We start from the raw sequence: 23171 nt of genomic DNA, 5'->3' as shown, positions 1-23171 counted from the left end.
TTTATCCTATCCCTAAAATTTTAGTCTAGACTTCATAGAATTGTAGAATGGCTTAAGTTGGAAGGGAGTTTAAAAATCATCTAGTTCCAGCCTCATGCCATGTGCAGGGTTGCCACCCACCAGACTAGGCTGCCCAAGGCACCATCCAACCTGGTCTTGAGCACCTCAGGGATGGGGTATCCACAGCTTCTCTGGGCAGCCTGGGCCTGGGCCTCACTGCCCCTTTCCTATCCTTATATGCCCATGTAAAATGTTGGTCTGCTTACTGTAGACTTGGACAGTGTTTGTGAGAATAATGCTGACATCTTACATGGGAGAAATAATGTTATGCATTTTGTTTTCTTCAGATCATTCTATAAGTGTTCCTGAATACATGTACATGATGTAACTTTGGAATCAATCCAAAACTATTCTTTTTCAAAAAATACAAAACTACTGTATCAACATAAAGCTTCTTTATTGAAAGTTATAAGTGAAACCTAGTAATTTACATGAATTTAAAGAATCCTTCAGAATATTTTTAGTTTTAACTTTCATTTGCTTCGTTACCCCTGTGCAGCCAAATTAGGGGATGCACATATGAGTTATACAATATAGCCAGATCATGTGAGCAAAGTCTCCATGGAAACTGCCTAATTTGTGCTTTTATTTAATTAGTGTTGTCCATTACCTCTCTAAATTAAGTTTAATTTGAATTCATATGCCAGTCATTTTAAAATTATGTATGACTTTTTATCCATCACTTAACGAGATCTCTAGTAGGCTGCATTTTAGCAGAGTGAGTTTATTTAACAAGTGAGTCTATAAACAAGATGTTTGTTTGACAGATCAGTTTTTCCAACTTTCTTGGCATCTTCAGGACTTGTTTTCAATGCAATATCTATGCATCCCATTAGTATCTATTGTATACTCTTAACCTCAGGAATTGTCTAAACCAGGAATAATATTTTGAGTGTCTACATGAATGTATTCAGTCATTTTCCTTACTGTGACATAATTGGTAAGAAGACAAATAAAAGTGCAAGACCAAGAAATGTACAAAATGCATTTGTATTTGTTAAATAGAGCAATAAAACAAGCAAAATGCTGTGTCTTAAGCTGAACCACAAAAACTGTTGTATCTGATACAGGTACTGAGGTACTCAAGAAAAATTTGAGTTGGTTCCAGCTTGCAGGCTTGTCTACCTGAAAGTTAGGAATCATCAATCCTCAGTTGTGCACAACCGAAACAAGATCTGCAATACCCGATTTTGCCTTTCTCTGAAAAATTGCTGTTGAACACATAGCGATGGACTAGGGAGTGCTCCATTCTTTTGCTCTTTTGAAGTGTCTATACTTGTAACACAGGCAGTTCACAGTACAGCGAACGGCTGCTTGTACTCAGAACAACTTCCATCTAGCTAAGATACCAAGAAATATGAATAGTAGGGCAAAAACATTAAAAACAGCGTTATCAGAGCTCCAAATTGCAGGATTGAATAGGTGGTGAATGAAAGGTAGAAAAAGTAGCCTGAGAATCATGAGTGACATTATTGTCATCAGAACTCGGAGGTACTAACAGTACAACTGGAGGACTGATAACAGTCATTCTTCCTGAAATAAACATACATTTAAAAGACAAAAAAATACCAAAAAACACCTACAAAACCAGCCAACCAAAAACACAAAAGCAAAAGAATTCAGTGTGACTAAGCAAAGTTGAAAAGAACTACATAAGAGATGTTTAAAAGGTACTTATGTATATTATGACCCTAGTGATGTGGAAAAGTCTGGCAATATTTTTTCTTAAAGTTTAAAAACCACTAGAACAAACGGCAAAAGAAAGAGTAAATACTGCAGGTAGCAGCACATGAACAGAGATACTGCATGGTAAGAGGTATCACTGGGATGTGAAAACCAGCATAGAGTTTATGTCTGGGTATGTAGAAATATCAGCGTTGTTAAATAGCTACTTTGTTTCTGTCTTTTCAGAAGACGAGGGTGGCGATCTGCTCAAGTCGAGCTTCAGTTTTCCAGGGACGCCAGAGGAGGAGATAGGTACAGATGTCATCTCTCAGATAACTTGCTCTGCTTGTGCACCCCGAGGCTGGGTGCAGCCGTGGGGGGGGCAGGAGGCTGCTCTGCCTCACAGCCTTCCCCTGCCACAAAACCCACAGCGAGCACGGCACCACACGTGTTCATGAGAGTGGCCACAAACCTCTCAGCCCAGTAATTCCAGGGATTTCTCACCTGCTGCATCAGGTTAGAGAATCTGAAGCAAAAAACGTCAGATCTGGCAGCCAAGAATTCAAAAGAAGGTGTTCAAGGAAATTATCAGCCTTCCTTCTTTTGTTGTTTTCTTTTTATCTCTACCCTCCAGACAACATAATAATTACAGAAAGAGTTTTTAACGTCACCTCTTAAATTTAAAAAATAACTGCAGCAAAAAGAAATCAGAAACCCATAGAGCTCATGAATGAAATCATGATGCATCCCAAAGCTATTACTAAAACACCCCACTGGCTTCACTGTGTCCAGATAAATGCTTCATATGTTGTGCAAAATGGAGTTTTTGTTCACAGAATTTCATTCAGCTTGTCGTTGTTTTATGTGAAATCCATCAAAATGTTGTTTTATGTGCAATTGCTTTATGTGGTTATTTTTGGAATAGAAATATGGAAAGTGTTTTTTGTGTGTTTGCTAGTTAAAACTCCCTTCATTCAAAATGAGCACACATTTTAGAACATAGTAGTTTTTCTCTTGTTATGCATATGCTTGTATTAATACATTACAACAGGTTATTTTGCATATTTCGATATGTTTGTATTTGAAAGCAGTGGTATAAACCTTAATATTGCATGTTGATAGGAAGATAAGCCATAGTTGCTATATTAAAGGGAAAAAAAACAGCTTGAAGAAGGAGCATGAATTCAGGCAGGGAAAACCATCATGTTTAAATAAACTCTTAGAACAGGATTTTGTGAAACACTTCATGTTGCCATGACTCAGTTACACTCAAGTCAAGGTTTTCTGTATACCTTCATTGTAAAAATATTCCTATTGGTCTTGTTTATCCACTTAATATTGAAAACTAAGAGACAAAAAATGTTTGGATTATGTTCCAAAGATTGGACTGAAGTATATGTTAAGGAAGACACTGGAGATCCTTTAGTTTAGTTTCCCAGTTTCTGCCTAAATTGTAATTGTGTAAGAGAGAAGATGTAATTAAATGTGAGGCTCCATAGGAATCTCAGAGGTCAGTGCTATAGATAAATCATGGAAAGAAGGACATCTCTTGGTGTTACTGGATATGTATTTATTTTTGCCCAGCTGCCCCATTTCACAGCACATAGGAAGGAGTTCAGATACCTTGGGACAGAATTCATTGCATCTAACAGCTGGAAAGTAAGTTCAGATGTAAATGTCTAAACTAGATATCTAGATTTCCTTTAGAGTCAATGAAGACTTTTCTAGGATGTAGCAAATTTGACCTATTTTAGAAGTTTAGCTTAGGATGAGATGAATCATGCCCTAGAAGTATGTCAAAACTGTTCTCCTTCCCATTTGGTTGAGAAAGAACTGAACAACTTCTAAAGACGGAGCAAATGACATGTAAGTCAGTGACATTAAATGTTAGGTGTCTACAGGAGTAAGGAGCTTCATATGAAATAGATAATCAAAGATTAACACAAATGGGTATAATAAACTGATCAATTATCTAGCACCCCAATTATGAAGAAGGTAGGGGTGAGTCAATACAAATGAGGAAAAGGAAAGTAAAAAACAAGAATAAAGTCTCAATCATTCTACAAAAAGAAACTAAACTGCTTTGGAAAACTTCGGTTATTTCTGGCTGGAGGACAGAAAAATGGTAATAAAATCAATGAAAGATCTATCCTTGCCCCTAGATTTTGAGTCCCTTTTGGAGCCCTCCATAAGTATCAAAATTTGCTAGATAATGCATGGAGAGAGGTGCATGCCCATAGTATTTCTGGAAGGAAATCCTGTTCTCCTCACTCAACTGTGAAACTGTAGATGCCCAAAACAGGTAGACCAGATCCATCAGATGCGTAAAAACATGTGATATCCCCTTCTCCCTTTTAGAGAACTTCTGTAAGAAAAGAAAAAAAAAGGAAAAGGAACATACTATGGAAGGTAGAAATTGTGAGGACTTCTATGAAAGCTTTAGAATAGTTAGCAAAGTTCAGTGTAAATAAAACTAGCCATGCTGTTGATGAACACCTTTGCAGACAGCTGGGATGTAGTTGTCTGTCTGTCTCTTGATGTTGCTCCTGAACACTTGAATTCAAACCCATGATCTGAACATAAATTACAGACCAAGCTACAAACTATTAGATCTTTCTCAGCCTCAACTTTTTCTTGCTGTTGCACATGTATAAAGATAAGCATTAATTGGAGAGATGTCTGAATGTGGGTGATTAATCTAGTCACTGAGCTATGGAACTGGTTCCTCTCTCTTTATCCCAGTGGCTATTTAATTTTTGTATGAATATCCTCTATCTGAAGGACTGCTTGAGGCATCCACTCTTCAAAAGAACAAAAAAAGGGCTTCCCATGAGAAGTACAATAATTGTCCCAAGTCAAGGCACAATAGAGACAATATTACTTATGGTAGCCCTAACTGCAGGATCATTCATTATTTTAGACTCTCATACCTGATCAGTGTCCCAAGGAGCTTCAAGTTACTATCTTACTGGTATTGAAAGATCTCTGGCTTCAGGCCCTTATTTGTAAAATGGATTTAATGTTTCCTACCGAGGTTTCTGGGCTTTGGTGGGAATTAATTCATGTTTGCATAGTATTTCACTGGAGTGAAAGTGCTGAATAATCACTAAATAATATTAATACAATGATCCCCTGCCTTAACTGGGAAAAGATATCAAGGGATGGGGCTGATCTCAACTGTTACATTATTGATTCTGTAAAAGAGCTCATTAGTTAATGCAGGAAGAAGAGTGATGAATTCTTTTAAAAGAGCTTGCCCAAGCATTCGTAGTCTTTTCTCAAGAAGCATTTCACAGCTTTTCCATTACCATTTCTTTAACGGAGATCAGGGTAAGCATTTTCATGACTACAAGTTTACACTCACACCAAATATTCTGAGAGAAGCAATCTGATAAAGGTAGCGGAACATAATAAAAGGAACAAAAGATCTGGCATGCATGGATTCAAGCTGCTTACTCTGAATCACTGAGCATGTAAACTGGATTTCTTCCAGAACCAAGCTTTATTCCATCAAGTAGTTATACAATCTGAACAATGTCATGTATAGAACTACTCTTTTCTGTACAAACTCAAAGCGTTCGCAATCATTCCCTTCAGGCATATGCAGAGTAAAGCAACAATTTGCTTTGGGTGTGTCGAAAACAAATAGCACAATTTTAGCAAGAAGCATATGGAAAATGAGCTATGTTTAAATGGCATTCAGTTAGGAAATTTAAAAAAAAGAGCACTTGAATACAGAAGATGGGATGAATTTTTCTTAAAATACAGATTTTAATAGATGCGCACAGTAAAGAGGGAAAAGAGATTATTGAAAAAATGTTTTGACTCCTTTTATGGGCAAGAAAGGCATTTATTTTACCACAGTTAAACACTTAGCAGCTCCCAATGTTTTACAAAGAAATAAAATTTGCATTAAAGAATTTTGTTTCAATAAATTTCTGTTTTGTCTTCAAGAAAGGAAGGAATATTGAGTTGATGTTAAGTAAAAGGTTAAAACTTGTTAAATGAGTTGCAGTTGCTAATAATGCTCTTAATCTACCCCAAATGCAAGGTAAAATGCAAGGGAATTTAAAAGCAGGTTAGAAAAATATATTTTTGTTTCACAGTAGTTGCAATCGTGCTTTTGATTAATTGGTGTGGTTCAAGTGCGAGACAGTAACTCATAGTTATTCAATCACTTTTGATTGCATGATCATGCCTTTATGACCTTATGCGTTGAAAGGAAAAAAGGATATAGCCATTTATGAAACACACAAAGAAACAAAAATGCCTCACTTTCCAGTTTGTCTGTCTTTCCACCTAATTATCCAGCCTTCCTCAGTGCAGTCAGTGTCTGTTTTTTTTTTTTTTTTTAAGGCTCCAGCATACTCCTAAATAATTCCATTTCAGATCCTTGCTTTTCCTGTATCTAGAAGGTGTAGTGCAGTGCAGAAATTCACGGATATGATGAAACTTGTCAGAAAACAAATTCTAAACTTTAAATACCCTATAGTTATGTTTGAGAGCTGATCTGTGAATCACTTGCATTCATAGAACAGAATCATATCATATGTCCTGAGCATCATATAAAATCTTACTAACTATTGTGCATTTTAACTATAGGCTTTTGGGAATAAAGGCTTGCAAACAACCTAGAGACCAGAAGCTGTTTGTAAAAACTAAACTCATAATGTTAGATAACTCTGCAAAAATCCCATTAGGCCCAAGGTCAATTCACAAACACGAAAAGATCTTTGTAAGGATGTAAGATTAATCAAGTGGGTTATTTGCTATGAATTATTCATCCATTTCTACTACTGAATACAAAGGGGGTTACGCATTTGCTACTTTGTCAAAAAGGACAATATTTTTGGTCTAAATGAGTCATGTATTCAGACAGGGCTGGCCAGATGAGAAGGCTCTAAAGTTCAGTAGCAGAGGAAATATATTTTTCCATACAGAAACTTTGTGCCATTGTTAGACCACATCTGGAATACTACTTCCAGTATCTGCACTGGAACAAATGAAAGATCTTTCCAAGGAAAAGAGGGAGAGGATGTGGAGAGAAGGTGAAACAGCTTTAGTTATGCTTCACTCTTGGATTGTGGGATGTTAGCAAAGGAGGAACTTTTTTCTCTTCCACATGCCCTGGTGAGTTCTGTGACAGCTGGATACATAGCTGATCCTCAGCACTTACTTCCCTATAGGAAGCGGAAAAGCTCCAATGGAGATGAGAGACGGACTCATTTCAATGCTTTGCCATGCTTGCCTTCTCCACTAAGTGTCTTCATTGCATTGTCTCCTTTTAACAGGATCAAACGTACAGCCTTTGAAATGTATTCCCATGATGGGCAGCTTTCATGATGTAAAAGTCTCCATGCTCTGCCTCCATGCTCATTACAGGCTGCTCAGACTCTGGAGAACAGTTCAGACTGGCAAAGCCCAAGTGGTGTAGGTACTTCCAGCATGGATGTGCATGGCCATGGCAGTCTCACCGTGCCAGCCATCGATTCAGTCGGTCTTCATTCATAATGGGCAGTGACTGTAGCAGGATCAGCACCCCCAGATGTTGCTAATGCAGTCCAGATTTTCAGTAGTGAGTTCAGTTTTCACTTTTTATCACAACTTTCTTCTGCAATTCTGTTTCATTTTTGCATATTTCTACAAAGTCATTTTCTCATTATAAGAACATGCTATGATGTTCTGTGTCAGATTTGTCAGGGGTGCATGGTACTTACACCACCACCTGGTCCCAGGAGCAGGGTTCACCTTTTGACCCGTCATCTGGGTGCTGACGGTTGGAGGAAAAGACCACGAATGTTTTCATTCTTTCTCACAGACCCCAGATAGAGCTCAGCCAGATAGAAAAAGAGACAGCACCCTGATTTGAAAAATTCCCAGTCTGAAGGTTATGGAAAGAGGGAGATTGTCTGCCTGTTACTATGGCAACATGTTTAAAAGGGAACATGTCACCAGGCTGCTGTTTCTTCCTGCACCCCATAGGAAAATCAGGATGAGACCTCCTCCATCTCAGTGGGTTGAGCAGAGCAGAAAAGTTCACAATACAATGGCGAAACAGCAAGAGGCAGCACCAAGGGGGTGCAGCAAAGCAGATAATGATGAACTCCTAAAAGTAAAAGAAATAATTGTTTTGGGTCACACCAACCATGAAATGTTGAAATTTTTGGTGAATCAAAAGGCTGCAAAGAACTGATGCTGAAACAAGTGACAAAATCAAATCATTTTCTTCAGTTCTGACAATGTAAAGATTTTATTGAATCCTTTTTAAAAAAAAATTGGAAGGTATTTTGAAGTAGAAGGGTATTTTAAATTGAACAGTCGTATGATCTCTGGCAATAATCAGTGCTTCTGAAAATTAATACTTCGGTTATTTCTTTCTCAAAAGCACTCAACAAAACAAGTCTTTAAAACATGCCCATTTTTATGGAATAACAAATATTTCTGCACAGACATAGAAACATAAGTTCTTGCAGTTCACTTAGTATTACAGAGACTGGTAAATGTCCTGTATCATGAATCATCATAAATAAAGTGCAAATTACGAGGAATTTCAGAAACAACAAACAAAAAGAAAAAAAAAAAAAGAAAAAAAAAAAAAGGAAGAAGCTCATAAATGCCAGCATTCTTTCTGATCTTTATTTTTCTTCTAATAATCAATGAAAAATATGTCTTACTAGTAAAGAAACCTCAGAGATTTGGTAGTTTGGTTCAGCTGAATAGTTGGTTCAAGTGGTTTGGATCCTTGGGACTAAATCTTGGTCCCACTGACATCCATGGCAGGATTCCAGCTGGTTTCACCCCTCCATTCCATCCTCTTCCCAAATGGAGACCCTTCCAGGCTTCTTGTACATTTATTCCATTCCAGCATGAGTTGGGACTTCTATGATACAATCCTGATTAGAGGTGATCCTCTTCAAGTGACAAGATTAGTTGGTAAACTGAATAAGAACTTTTCCTAGCAAATGTTTAGGATTAATTCCAGTTAATCCATTAATTCCATTAATTCCTAGTGGAGTTAATGGGAGATCTATCATTGCCATCAGCGTGACAAGGATTTCCCCTTATTGTGTGTAGATTCTTCTCTAAATCTTTGAGCTCTACTACCCAATTACTTTAGTTCTCTTTAATTGCTGAGGTACAGCAAAACAATTGTTACAGTCTGATGAGAAAATGGTTGCACTTTTGATGGTAGCAGGGGAATCTGATTGTCTCCTGTATTTGACCTGATAGCTACAAGCAGCAACATTTTCTCCTTTGGGAAATGAGTCCATAAAGTCAGGTAGAAGAAGGATCAAAAGAAGTTTAGTAGTGTTAGGCTGGCTTTTCTGGTCTGTATTTGGAATCATCACCAATTTTCTTATAGCCAATTATTAAATAATAGTCATATGAAGAAGCCAGATTGACTACATACTGCTGCATTTTTCCAGACTACAGGATAATGCTTACATATTGGTTAGTTTAGGTTCTGATATTTTATATTTTTGTCAACAGCTTCACTAAGCAGACAGAGTCTGTGAGAAAATGTCAGTAATAAGTCATTTTGTGGACTTAACTCTGTCACAGTGCTGTTGTCAATGTGGCTAGCAGTGATGTACTTTGAACCCCAAAAGCCCTGTGCAGAGCTGTATGTTACATAAATATTAGTGTTACAACATCATACACTTCAAAGCAATGGAAATTAATTTAGCATCACCCTGAGGGCTCCTTGCATCCCTCCACTTTAACCCCTGGAGCTTCTTGCAATTCCTGCATTGTCTCTCTGGGATTTCCGTCCTGTTCCTTGTTGTGGTCTGGGAGCAACACTGTGCCTCATTTCTCCCATACAAGCCATGGTGCCCATTCTTCCACCTATAAGATGTGGGGATGGTGTCACTCCGTGCTTCCTGTCTTTCCACATTTCTCCTTTTTCACAAATGATATGCTCAGTTCTCTGTGCTAAGAAGTCTGTGTTTTAACCCTGTTTCAGCATGCCGCAGGTCACAGCCTTCCCCAGTGACTGGTACTTTTTCTCCACTGTTGTGTATTTTCCCTCCCAGTGCGTCCCACCTTGTGTTCCAAAATTCAGTATCTCCCCCCTCAATCCTTCCACCTCCATCATATCAAAGATCCCATTCTCACTCATGGGCAGCATTACTGTGCACTCCTTTCCTATACACCCTTATTTATCTCAGAATTAAATATTTTGTGATGTTGGATTGCCAATCTACTAATCTCTGTTTGAAAGATGGATGGAGCTGAAATAAGAGAATTGTTGTACTGAAGGATATAATTGGGTACCATCAAATGTTTGTTCCACCTGCAGGTATCTGCATCAGCACTCAAAACTCCGGATGTACTAAGTAAATGGCATCACTCCATATGCTCCTTACTTTTCCCTTTGGGTTTTCTGACTTTGCTCCAAATTAGTATGTTCTGGTCACTGATGCTGTTTTAGGAATAGAATTTGCATGCCCATTTTTATCTAACACAGGAGTTATAAAAAACTTCTTATCCTTGGACATTATTCATCATGTAGTTGCACTGAATTAGCTTGGGCTGTCAAATCATTTTCCATTTTTTAGCATTAGACATGTGCTTCAGATCACCTACCTTTAGATATTTATGTTGTAGTTTTCCGCATCGGAACCTGTCACCCACAGCTTTCCCTGTAGTCAGCAGAGATAAATATGTACTTGAAGGATGGCATTCATCCGACATTTTTGAGACATATACTTTAGACTGAGATGAATCATGCTGTTTTCTCACATTCTCAAATAAAACCACATCCAGATGGCCTATTTGCAATAACCCTTGGCCCATGCTATTCCTGAAATTGTATCTGTGTTTTGGTTGGAAAAGTCTGATTTACATTGTCCGAAACTACAGTGGCAACAGTTTAACTTTGGACTGATAACCTCCTTGACTTCTTTTTAGTCTACTAGTATAAGTGCTGCCACGTACACCTATCATAAAGAGCACTCAGGATACTGAATAGACAGGCATTTATTTTTCAGGCTTGTGTCGGGTGCTTAAGTGTCAGAACAAGACAGGAATTCAAATGCAGCCCATGACTGTGTTTGTTTGATAGCCTTGGGCATTTCGGTGCTTGGCTTTATGTCCTCAGAACTGCCTGTTTCTCTCCTTTGAGTGCACAGGGAGATTGGATGCATAGATGACCTTGTTGTGATAGCCTTGATAGAGCTGATTATCTATTTTTGAGGAAATGCTACCCCTCAAACTTCAATATTTCAAGTAAGCAGCCTGAGGTGTTAGATGGGAATTCGTAGATAGGTAGCACTGCGTATGGTGCAAATGCATCAAGTCGGTGTAACAGAAAATATAAGCCTTCTTCAAAAGCTGGAAGTTAAAGGCAGGTAATCATCCAATCTTTCAATTTTAATGTAAATTTTGTATAAGGTATTGTGCTACATAGATAGGTTAGAAATCTCTTGAGATTAGAATAGCAGGTTAAGGCGCTTCAGAATTTCTTCCTTGCTCTTGATGGGTTAGTTAGTCTACTCAATCTCTGAAGAGATTCCTTTTCAAGGTTACAATAAAGCAGAGAGAAATGTCACAAGTTAATGAGGATACAGTACTGGTTACTGCAGTCCTTGGACAGACAAACATCCAGCAAAAACATTTCATAGAAGCATTTGTAATACCTATATATTATATATTATCTATATATTATCTATATATTATCTATATATTATATACTTAATTGATTAATTTACTTGCATTCATAACATTCAATATTTCTATTAGCTATAGGCTAGGCTGTGAAGGTATTTTTTCTTAATACATTGCAGTACTAATTAAACTTCACAGTGCAGCAGTCTGGTTTTCTATACCACATCTTTTCCAGTGCTAGATTGGGTATTCCTTTTCACAATGCATTTTATTGCTTACACCATCCAAATGAGCTGCTGCTTCTCCAATGAAAACAGCAAAAATATTTCAGATAGGTAAGCAGCTTACCAAAGGGCTTAGAAGCTTAAAGCAATTTAAACTAATTTCAGAATAAAAAGAAGTGTTTTGCAAAAAAAAAAAAAGAAAAAAAAAAAAGGAAAAAAGCAGAAATCAGGAACCATTTAGTAGTTCCAGGTATTACTGTTGTGCTCCAAAAGCTTACTTTCAGTGCATAACAGATAAAAAGACTTATACAAAAAATAACTTGTGGAAAAATGCACTTATTCTGAATGTCAGAGATTTCCAATGCTCTTCCATTGATTCCCTTTAGCAAAGAGCAGTGTTCCAGGAACTCAGAGATGCACAACCTTGATTTTTCATTGTTTAAAGGTTTTTGGCCCTTTTATCGTAGCACATTCATACTCAGTCTAAGTCATCATTTCAAACAATATTCTTGGTCATTGCACCTCGCTTTTTCCCCTTAATGCTGACTGACACAAGAAGCTTGAATGCTTTAAAAACTGTGACCAGTCCCTGAAGACAGGGAAACTAACATCTGCTTGGAATATGAGAGCAGCTGTTTTAGCATCAAGAAGTACAAAAGAATAACCAGGAAAAAATAAAAAAAAAAGCAGAAAAGGACAGAGCATAGCAGAGAAAGAGCTGCAATAGATGGGAAAGGATGCAGGGGTCCTTGCAACTGTCAAGGTTAAAGACTGACTTATATCTGCACAGTAGTTTCTGGAAATAAGAGTTTTAAGGGACTTTCAGGATTTTGGAATTACCGGATTCTCCCTGATTTGCCAGTCTATGTCTTGGTCTAGGTTCCACGTAGTCTTTATGTGCTGGCCAAATATCCACTGAAAACAATAGAAAGATTCCATTTAGCTTCGAAGGAACCTAAAAAGAGAAGGCATTGCTGTACCCACCTGTATTTTTTTTCTGATTCCATTCATCTGACCACATGGGGTTCTACTTGCTTGTTCTTCTGTCTCTGTTCAGTAATTTGGTTCTGATGGTGGCATTTTCTCTTAGGGACTAGACATTAGTAGTCTCAATTACTTTGATATTTTTAGAGTATTATTGGATACTTCTGGCATTAGTTATTTTTTATACAAAATTTTATGATCTCAACTTTCTCTTTAAACATTTCAGGAGAACAAAAACAACACAAACATTAATATTGTTTTTGTGAATCAACTGAGCTCTGGGCATTGACCATAGGCACATTTCTAGCCCCCTCCAAATGCTTGAAAAGCATGTTAGCTTAATCAAATTTCAAGCTAGCACATTTTTCTTTGTATTTCTGGCAGGCTAAGAGCTAGCACATGGTCAATTACACTCTGATCTGCTATCATACAGTAATTCATTCAGCCATAGCTCAACTGTTTCATTGAGCCCTGAAACAGACCTCCCCAAAAAACTTGAATGAATAGTGCAAAGCACAGGTGACTTGACCAATATGTCTATAAGGCAAAATTCTGAAAATTTTATGGAAGCCTATAAGAAAAAGTAGTCATGCCTTTGACATTGAGCAGGTTTGATATCCCAAGCAGAGCCCGAATGTAGAAGATACACGTGTAGTAATCTGGGACTTTACTAAGTATCACTTCATCAGTGACATTGATGACAGGCTCAAGTGCACCGTCAGCAAGTTTTCCAATGGCACCAAGATGAGCGGTGCGGTTGACATGTCAGAAGGAAGGGATGCCATCCAGAGGGACCTCAACAAACTTGAAAGGTGGGCCTGTGTGAACCTTATGATGTTCAACATAGCAAAGTACAAGGTTTTGCACTTGGGTCGGTGTAATCCCTGGTATGTATACAGACTGGGAGAAGAACTCCTTGAGAGTAGCCCTGCAGAGAAGGACCTGAGGGTCCTGGTGGATGAAAAACTGAACATGAGCCACCAGTGTGTTCTTGCAGCTCAGAAGACCAATGGTATCCTGGGCTCCATGAGAAGAGGGGTGGCCAGCAGGGACAGGGAGGTGATTGTCCCTCTCTACTCTGCCCTCGTGAGGCCCCATCTGGAGTACTGCATCCAGGTCTGGGGCCCCCAATACAGGAAAGATGTGGAGCTGTTGGAGAGGGTCCAGAGGAGGGCCACAAAGATGATCAGAAGGCTGGAGCACCTCCCCTACAAAGACAGACTGAGGGAGCTGGACTTGTTCAGAAGAGAAGGCTGCAAGGACACCTCTTTGCAGCCTTCCAGCATTTAAAAGAGGATTATAAACAGGAGGGAAATCAACTTTTTACAAGGGAAGACAGGGATAGGACAAGGAGGAATGGTTTTAAGCTCAAGGAAGGAAGGTTTAGATTAGATGTCAGGGGGAAGTTCTTTACAGAGAGAATGGTGAGGTGCTGGAACAAGCCGCCCAGAGAGGTTGTGGATGCTCCGTCCCTGGAGGTGTTCAAGGCCAGGTTGGGTGGGGCCTTGAGCAGCCTGGGTCTAGCACCAGATCTGGAGGATGGTGGCCCAGCCTGTGGCAGAGAGGTTGGAACTTGGTGATCCTCAGGGTCCCTTCCAACCGAAGCTATTCTATGATTCTGTGATTCTGTGATACTCTCCCTGGCAGATTTAAATGGGAAAATTACTTTTGGAAAATGCCCCTTTTTTAGTTCAGTTTTTAATTACTTTGATTATGCTTATTAAATGCCTATAGCAGTTTCTAGTTTCTGTATTTCAAAAAAAAAAAAAAAATTAGAAACTCCTTGAGGCATATACAGTGAAATGTCTGTAGAAGCAACATACGGAAAAATGCATTTTTTCTATAGTTACACTGAGCTTGAGTCATAGGGAGCCATGAAAGATGGAAAAGCTGTTGTTACATTACCCACTGCAAGCAAATCAGGCCATCTTATATTCCTAGGGATATATCAGGATGAAAACATTTGAAGCTTTCTGAGCTGTGTTAGATGGTGTGTGAGGCCAAAAGAAATCACCAAGAACTAGCAGTTTTGTTCTATGGAACATGTTTAAATGAGATTCTTCCTCCTGGCTCTTTCTTTTCTTTTGCATGTCTTTCTTTTTTTGTTGTTTTTCTTTGTTGGTGGTTTTTTTTTTTTTTTTTTTTTGGAGGGGGGGGGATTGTTTTGTTTTGTTTTGTTTTGAAATGCTTTGGCAAGAGTTACCATCATTCATAGATATTCAAGATATTAATGAAAAGGCTTGGGGAGGGCACTTGCTGTTGTGCCTCTGTTTGATGGAAGAATTTCCATCCACCTCCCTTTGACTCATACAACTACGAAATGAAAACCAGCAAATCCACAGGCATTTTGAAAAACATTGCTTCTATTCCAGTTCTCTTTCCTGTAAAATGAGAACAGTGAGAACAGTGCCTTCTATGTCTCATGAGACTGTAAGAACTAGTGCAGTAATTTCTGTCAGGTGCTTTGGAAACCCTTTATGAGAAGCACAGTCTAAGTTCAACATGTGGACCATTATTATTCCCTTGATAATGTTTGGTAATATGCTGGGTTAAGTGCCATTAATTACAATGCTACTTATGTGGCGGAATCCCAATACACTGTTATAATTTACTGCTTTGTCTATATATAGTTGAACTTTTAATTGGATAATCAAAATTATGTTATTTCCTTTTTGTAACTTCATTTATGAGGGGTATTATAAGCTAAATAGCACAACAGGTTGAGTAATGAACAGTAATAAATTTTTATTTTAATGTGAAATCCAAAAAACTAAATTAAAAAAAAAAGTTATAAAAACAAAATAGAAGCAGAAAAGGATACATACACACAGGTATCAGCTTCATGCCATGATAAAATGTAGAGGTAACATCTGGACACAAGACCATCTTTTATTTTAGTGCAGCAGCACCGCACCCAGGATGAAGAATATTTTATTGTTTATTAGTTTAATCCTACAGTAATTTTAAAACATTACGTGGAGCTCTATTAAAATTAAGATGTAATAAAATTAACTAAGCATCTACTACTATGGGAAATTTAGAACACTGAGTTATAAGACTGCTGATGCTAAAGACCTGCAAAACTTGCTTTCTCTATTGAAGGTATTATAACATTTATTAATTGGAAAAAAAATAGATATTAATTTGTTTCAGGACAATATGCAGGCATTCAGTTTTCACCAGAAGTGGGAATATGATACAGACACCTCTCAAAGTGCTCTTGCTTACTGTGTTATCTCTAGAGGCTGACAATCCGTGTCAGATTATGTTGCTATATGTAATAAATGCGTATTCTCTGGCTTCCATTTTGGACCAGGCCTTCAGCTTCTTTGTATCAGGCTACTGTGCAAGATGACTTAGGATTTTTAGAGCATATTTGCAGAGACTGTTGGGTTGTAAGCATAAACACATATGTATCTGTCTGATCCTATAAAGAACTGTCATGCATCCTATATCTTTGTCTGATTTTGAATTATTGTTTAAATTAGCTGAAATTGAAAAACTGTTTGATTATTTGTTTGTAGCATTTGACAGCTGCTAGAAATTGCATGAAAGAAAAAGATATCAAAGGCTTGAGTGTCAAAATCTTTACTTACAAGCTACGTTTATTGAGTAATCGTGCGTGTTTAATAACCACCACTTAAAGCATATGACCCACAGGAACAAACAATTGATTGTATAATAACCAGTAGCTTCTACCTAACAATATTTGTTCTATCAGGAATAACAGAGGGGTTTAGAATATTTATTTTTTAATTTGGACATCAGAGGAAAAAAATGGCCTAATAGAGAAGATAGTATGTATACAGAAATAGTGATAACTAGAACTATTGTATGTATAACTAGAGATCTGGACCAGTGATAACAGATGTTCAAATAGTATGAAATGCTTATTCATAAAACACTTAATGATACAAAAATTAAGCTTGATTTCAGCATGTTCATATTCTTTTTCTTTGTGCTTTTTCTTTGTGTTTATGAACAGTGAAATTGAGATCCTGAAGATGGGATTCATTTAAGAAAATGAAGTTGAGTGTAATAAGAAAATGACTTTATCTTTAGATTGAGATATCCAACTGAGAAACCCCAGAAATAGAAACGAGACCCATATAGTTTAAATGACTAGCCACAAAGCGTGACATATGAATTCCAAATATCAAATCATAAACTGAATACTTGAATGTATCTGTTAAATGTATTTGAGTAAATTTGCATAATGAATAACTTCATAAAATTGTGGAGCTGCAGGAAGGAAGCTGCATTCACCTCATAAATTGCTTGCAGTGAATAATGTTAATGTTTTAAAATGGTGAACGAAATCCCATGGACAACGAGACTTTCCATCTAGTTTATAGAGAAAAATAGTTTAGTTTTTCAGTATGCTTGGATTTTTCAAGTTAATCCTTTAATCAGATAAATAACATGGGTTTTATGTGTTTTCCTGACAGACCAGCAGTACTCATGGTCGCCTTCTCACCACTTCAATGAAGAAAGATACTCTCCTGCTTCGAGGAATATGAAAGGATTATCTGGCAGTCGCAACCAACCACAGTTATGTTCAGCTCATACTTGTGGCTTAGCATCCCCTGAAGATTGTGAACATACCCACGACCATATCCACCATGGGCAGGAACCAAGGCAATCGTATCTTCTCAGCCCCACGGAGAGTTGCCCGATGGACCACCATCGTTGCTCACCGCGCAGCTCCATTCATTCTGAATGCATGATGATGCCCATGGTAATGGGCGATCACATGTCAAGTAGCACTTTCCCCAGAATGCACTACAGCTCACATTACGACACAAGAGACGACTGCGCCATGTCTCACGGTAACCCTAAGATTAACCGCATTCCTGCAAACCTTTTGGACCAGTTTGAAAAACAACTTCCTCTTCACCGGGATGGGTTTCACACTTTACAGTACCAGAGGACCTCAACAGCTGCAGAACAACGCAGTGAGAGCCCAGGAAGAATACGCCATCTCGTTCATTCAGTCCAGAAACTTTTTACTAAATCTCATTCTCTGGAAGGATCATCCAAGGGCAATGTTAATGGAACAAAGGGAGACAGTCGAGGGGATGACCATCATCATGGGCACCATTCCAAGCATAGCAAAAGGAGTAAAAGTAAGGAGCGAAAACCAGAAACCAAGCATAAATCTGGAATGAGCAGTTGGTGGAGCTCTGATGACAATTTGGACAGTGATAGCACTTATCGAACCCCTAGTGTGGTAAATAGGCACCATGCAGATCATATATCCCACTGCTACCCTGAGGCGCTCCAGGGACATTTTGGGGATCTGTCATTGAAGACTTCCAAAAGTAACAATGACGTGAAGTGTTCAGCTTGTGAAGGGCTAGCAATGACCCCTGATAGTAAATATATGAAAAGGAGTTCTTGGTCCACACTTACAGTAAGTCAGGCTAAAGAAGCTTATCGCAAATCATCACTGAACTTAGATAAGCCTCTGGTTCATCAGGAAATCAAACCTTCCTTGAGGCCATGCCATTACCTTCAGGTAAGAAGATTTTCTTAACATTTTTAATGGAAAAAGCAACACAGTTGAGGCACAAAGTCATCGTAAAAATGCAGAAGTCATGTTTGTGTCTCTCATAAGATTATCTGTGTCTCACCTAATGCAGACGTTCCATTACAGTGAGAAAACTCTCGCTTTAGTCTTTGTTTATAGGGCATAGACCAAAAAATAAATAAAGGAGATGTGATATAAATTAGTCTAAGGTCAGAGAATTTGTTGTCATCTTCAGAGTTCATGCTGCATGTCCCAATTAAAATCCAGATGTCAGACTAAAGAAGAGGCAGTTCTGCCAGCAGTGTGGGGCTGGAGATAATGTGTCAAGTACAACTGTAAATGAGTGATTTTAAAAGAAGGTGATGTGGAATCCTATTTTTGTGTTAATTTATTCATTTCTCCAGGTTGTTTAAATAACAAGAGAATACATTTACTGGCATACTCAATTACTTTGTCTTGATGATGATTACTCACAAAGTTCCTTTTAGTGACTGGGTCAGTCAAAATCATATTAGAGCTGAGCTTCTTTTGAAATCATACTATAAGCTATCCTTGTTAAAAATTACAGAAATACCTTGGGAAGATAGGTATTTCAGTCCTAGCACTCAGACGACTTCACTCTTGTTTTCTCTAGCAGCTCTCACTTTCTCCTACATTTAAACTCTTAGACATGTTGCTTGCTGCCATTTGCAACCTCGGAATCATGCTGGTGTAGCCGTTTATGATGCTGCACAATGATCTGGATCCTGAAGAGATAAACATTTAAAAAGTAGTTCAAAAATATTTCTTTTTGGATATTTACACCACTTACATGGCGTAGATACAGCACAGTACCATGACAAGTACGATTAGCACCTCAGGGCATATGGCAAACTGCACTGGGAGCAGTGTAGAAAGAAGGAGCAGCTGGGAGGGGAACTTCTTTAGCTGCCATTGCCACTGGAAAAAATATATTATACAAATATTCCCTTTGGTAATTTTTCCAAGTACAGCCTGCAAAGCCAAAGTTGTTCTGAGTACTTTCTTTTTAATTTCTTTTTAATGAACTTTCTCCAGTATTTAACTGGTTCTCACATCAATGCAGGCAAATTTCCTCTCCAGATTTATGTATTTAGAGATCTCCAGTTCCTATGGGCTCTGCAGAAGCCAGCAGACACAGACTGCTGCCTACTTCTGTGTGGAACTCTTCCCTCTGAGCAATAGGGGACCAATAGTAATGAGTCACACTTGAAGGGACAGATCTTTTGAAATACATATGCAGCCATCCAGGATCAATCTTCGTACTGAAAGAAGGAAAGTTCCTCACTGAAGAGAAAGGAAAATAAGTAAGTTGCAACCTTCATAGCATTTTGATGCAAATTGGTTCCCATTTAGTCTGACAGCTGTGATATTGTTTCATATCCAAGTACAGTTCTCATGCATGTAAAATGATCTGCCCTTCCCTGGATGTTTTAATCTAGTTCAATGAGCCAGAACTGGAAGTGCATCCTGTGCAGAGACCTCCACTTCTGTATGTATTATAAAATCAGGAATATGGCTCTGACATTAAGAAGTAGTTTAGGTTTCATGGGCTTTTTCCTTACCATGACATGCTCATACTTCCACTCAGAGAACTCTACGTCTTCTGTATCTCTGTTGGGTTTCTTGCTTTCCTTTTCATCACATTTCAGCTCAAACAATTATGTGATTCTATGTTTCCTTGTTGTTGTTTTTTTTTTAGTTTCACTTTTACAACAAATTTTCTCCTTGCAGAAGCCACTATTTTTCACTCATCATGAACCCTGCCCTTACTTCAAGTCTCTATCAGCATCCTCGAGTGAATGTGAAACATGGAGTTCACACATTAACTTCATTACTGCTGAGTTTTGGGTCAAGCCCAGTGGCAGGCCTAGGAAACAGGAAAACATTTTTTTTTTTACTTTTTTTTTCAGAAGTCTTTATTTTATGCTTTTGGTGAATCAGGAACAACTGCTGGAAAGAAGTTTCATCCAGAAATTAGGAAGGTTTGTTAACTGATAGGTTCATCCAGTTTAAAATCTAGAAGATATGAATTTAAATTTTTGCTGCACCAGAGACTTCCTCTGTGATCTTTGGCTTTAAGCTTCTTTAAAAATGGGATAGTAACCATTCTCTAATTCACAGAGATGCTATAATGGCAATCTGTCTAGACTTAAGCGCTCAGTTACTACAATAAAGAATTTATAGCTGTGTCCAAAGCAATAATACAAGGAATTATATATCATGAATATTTTCTCTGCAAAATTTTCAAATAAAATATATGTTCTGTAGAATCTGTATTCAGAACATGGATATCTTTCAGATTGATTGGCTTGCTTATTCACTAGACCAGGGTCAGCAAACAAATGAAGGGACCCCATTCTGTCAACACTGTAGCTAAATGCAAGGGTTTGAAACTTCTCCTTTGAGGGTTGCTGCACTGTCACAATGTAATCATTAAGACCAGGGATATAAATCCCATTATTAGCTCTGCTGTGAACTTTCTCTCTGACCCAGGAAATGTAATTTGTTAATCAGCACAGATTTCAATGAATCTGTCTGCAAAACCAAGGAAGGATGTTTAATTTTTTTTTACAGCAGAGAAGGAAGCATCACTAAATAATGACTGGATGAAAATAATCACTAGGTTGAGAAATTGAGGAAGGTAGAGAAATGTCTCAGGATCCCTAGCCAGGAGAGTTTACTGCCTCACTCCACAATATCTGGAAATGAAAGTGTTCAAGGGATTATGAAGTTCACTGTACAGCAGCAGTTTCCCTGAGGTGCATAAGTGAGCAGATAAGTGTGAAACCCTCAGGTCTTTGTTGGATCCTTGTGTTTATAGAATTACAGCACATGTCATTAAAAGGCATTTCTCATTAGTAATGTCAGCTGGATCTGAGCCACTTTTCTATCCAGTGGCCTTATTTTTTTCTTTCTACACCCATATCAAATATTGCTACTTGCTTTTTCCACTGGAGAGGTTTGGCAAACATTGTCTCAAACTGGAAGTGCATGGCATTGCCTTAGGCCTGTACTTGAAACCACATTCAGTCTGTCTTGCTCTGAGCTTCCATTTTCTCTTCCATAGTAATTACTGAGCTGTAATTTCCTTAAAACCAAACCTTTAAAACTAGGGAAATTGCTTTCTAAGAAGTGAGCTTCTATTGGATTCACAGATGACTGAAAACAGGAGAAAGAAGATGGTAAAAGCATCTGTGCATTATATGCTTGAGTCATGTCCTAGACCAGAAAGCAGGCATTTCTTTAACCTGTTAAAGCTCCAAGCCTTGTCTCTGTCTCTCTCTTAGGGTTTCTTACATTCCTGCTCTGCAGACCTTGTAGCTGGAGGGCTTCTGCTCAGAGAGTGTCCTGGTCCAAGTTAGGGGTGGTTCATGTGGACATATATATGGTCATACTGCTCTCCACACCACCCTGGCCATTTCACTTATTCCAGTGTGGCTGGAATAGTCCTAAGGTGGCCAGTTTAAGAGAACTAAATTGGTAGACATAAAGCTGTATGAAACCGATTATTGTTGTGATCTAAAACTATGCATTACCAGACCAGACTTACGTCACTCCTGCTACAGTGGAGAAGGCAGTGGGGACAAGTGGGAGCCACTTTGAGCTCCAGCTAGCTGCTAAACCACCTTAGCTGTAATGTGAACCCAGACCAGCTGGCTAGCACAGCAGTCAGTTCAAGAGCAGAGAGCAGTAATTTTGTAACTGAATACTGATAGCATTTATTAAATTCCTGTGAATGATTAGCAAGTTTTACCCGTGGGCCTTCAATTTCAGTTTTGAATGCAGACAAACTGAGCTACAAATGCATTTCTGGGCACCAAACGTTTCTGTCATCTCACTCCATGGGCAGAATAATCCATGGAGGTCACACACACATTTTAAGCGTACTTTTGTGAAGCTTTAAGTGTAGTGGCTGTTACTGTTCTCCATGTCATTTTAATTTGAATGTAAAATATGTAAGAAAAAAGATAAATGACTTTTGAGCTCTCTTTTATCTTCATTGGTTGTTATGGCTAATTAGGTTCAACACATACATAGTGTGATGACAGATTAATTTTAACTTGACATGAGTGAGGAGCCAAGATTTTCAACAGAAAAAAAAAGTGTATGAACTATATAGCTTTATAAAACTTATGAATACAAAAGTGTTCCTTATAGTTTCCAGGGCTGAAATACCTGTGAATGTTAGTTGAAGAAAACTAATTCCTATAATAAAGCCAAAACACAGCCAAGAGCATAGCAGTTACCATCACTGAAGTTCTGGAGCACAGTGCTACATGTCCCTGATTAATATTCCTCCCTCAGCCATTCAACAGCCTGTGAAGCAGCAAGCAATCAAGGTAAACATACCACAAGGTACAGTGAGTGAGTCAGCAGTGAAGAAGAAAATAGCATGTTGTTCTAAAAATGGCTTCAGCCCACTCCTGTCTTCCTACTGCATTTAAGTACTAGCGTCACCCATTACAGCACTGGGACTGCTAAGCATGTGGGTAATAATGTCAGCTGTGTACTCCACAGAATGAAAGAAAAGCTCAAGTTGGTCTCTTTAAAAAGAAAAAGGAAAAAAAAAAACAGCAGTTTCAACAAGGCTCTTTGCTGGTTTAAGCTATGCCTATATGGAGAAGAGTTTTGAGGACAAGCTAATGGAGCAATAGGCATTAAGCTCTCAGTTGCATTTTTCCAGGAACTCATCTGGGGAGAAGGCATAGTCCCATGAACTCAATTGCTGCTCTGGAGAGGCATTTGCTGCTCTACACTCCTCCCCTGGTGTGCGAGGATGGATTTGAACCCAGTGCACCTTTCTCAGCACTTTATCTTTGTGAAACGAGACTGTGTCTGTAGGCCCAACATAGCACCCATATATGAGCTACAAAAATGACATCCAATACTCCACCTGCCAAAGCTAGCAGTTTTGATACTAATGTCCGAGCCAGTATCACCCACGCTGCCTTCACTACGATTTATGACCAGACTAACTGGGCTGTTTCCACAGCAAAAAAGGTTGTGTGGATTGCAGAGCAGTCTGCATCCTCAGCCAGCATGGACATGTGCTGAGCTGTTTGCCTCTCTACAGCCCA

The 23171-nt window shown here is 38.4% G+C and overlaps 1 protein-coding gene across 1 annotated transcript in view; it reads left to right on the top strand.

Annotated features, from left to right (window-relative positions):
• Window positions 1971-23171, top strand: part of DLGAP2 (DLG associated protein 2) — a 108519-nt gene continuing 87318 nt past the window's right edge. Inside the window, exons 1-2 of the mRNA XM_021392508.1 lie at window positions 1971-2037; window positions 16991-18060. Of these exons, the coding sequence (XP_021248183.1) occupies window positions 17059-18060 (1002 nt within the window). The 5' untranslated portion in view covers window positions 1971-2037; window positions 16991-17058. The remainder of the gene's footprint in view (window positions 2038-16990; window positions 18061-23171) is intronic.

This window comes from Numida meleagris, chromosome 3 (genome assembly GCF_002078875.1).
Source record: "Numida meleagris isolate 19003 breed g44 Domestic line chromosome 3, NumMel1.0, whole genome shotgun sequence".
Lineage (NCBI taxonomy): Eukaryota > Metazoa > Chordata > Aves > Galliformes > Numididae > Numida > Numida meleagris.
This window is presented reverse-complemented; position numbering and strand designations above follow the sequence as displayed.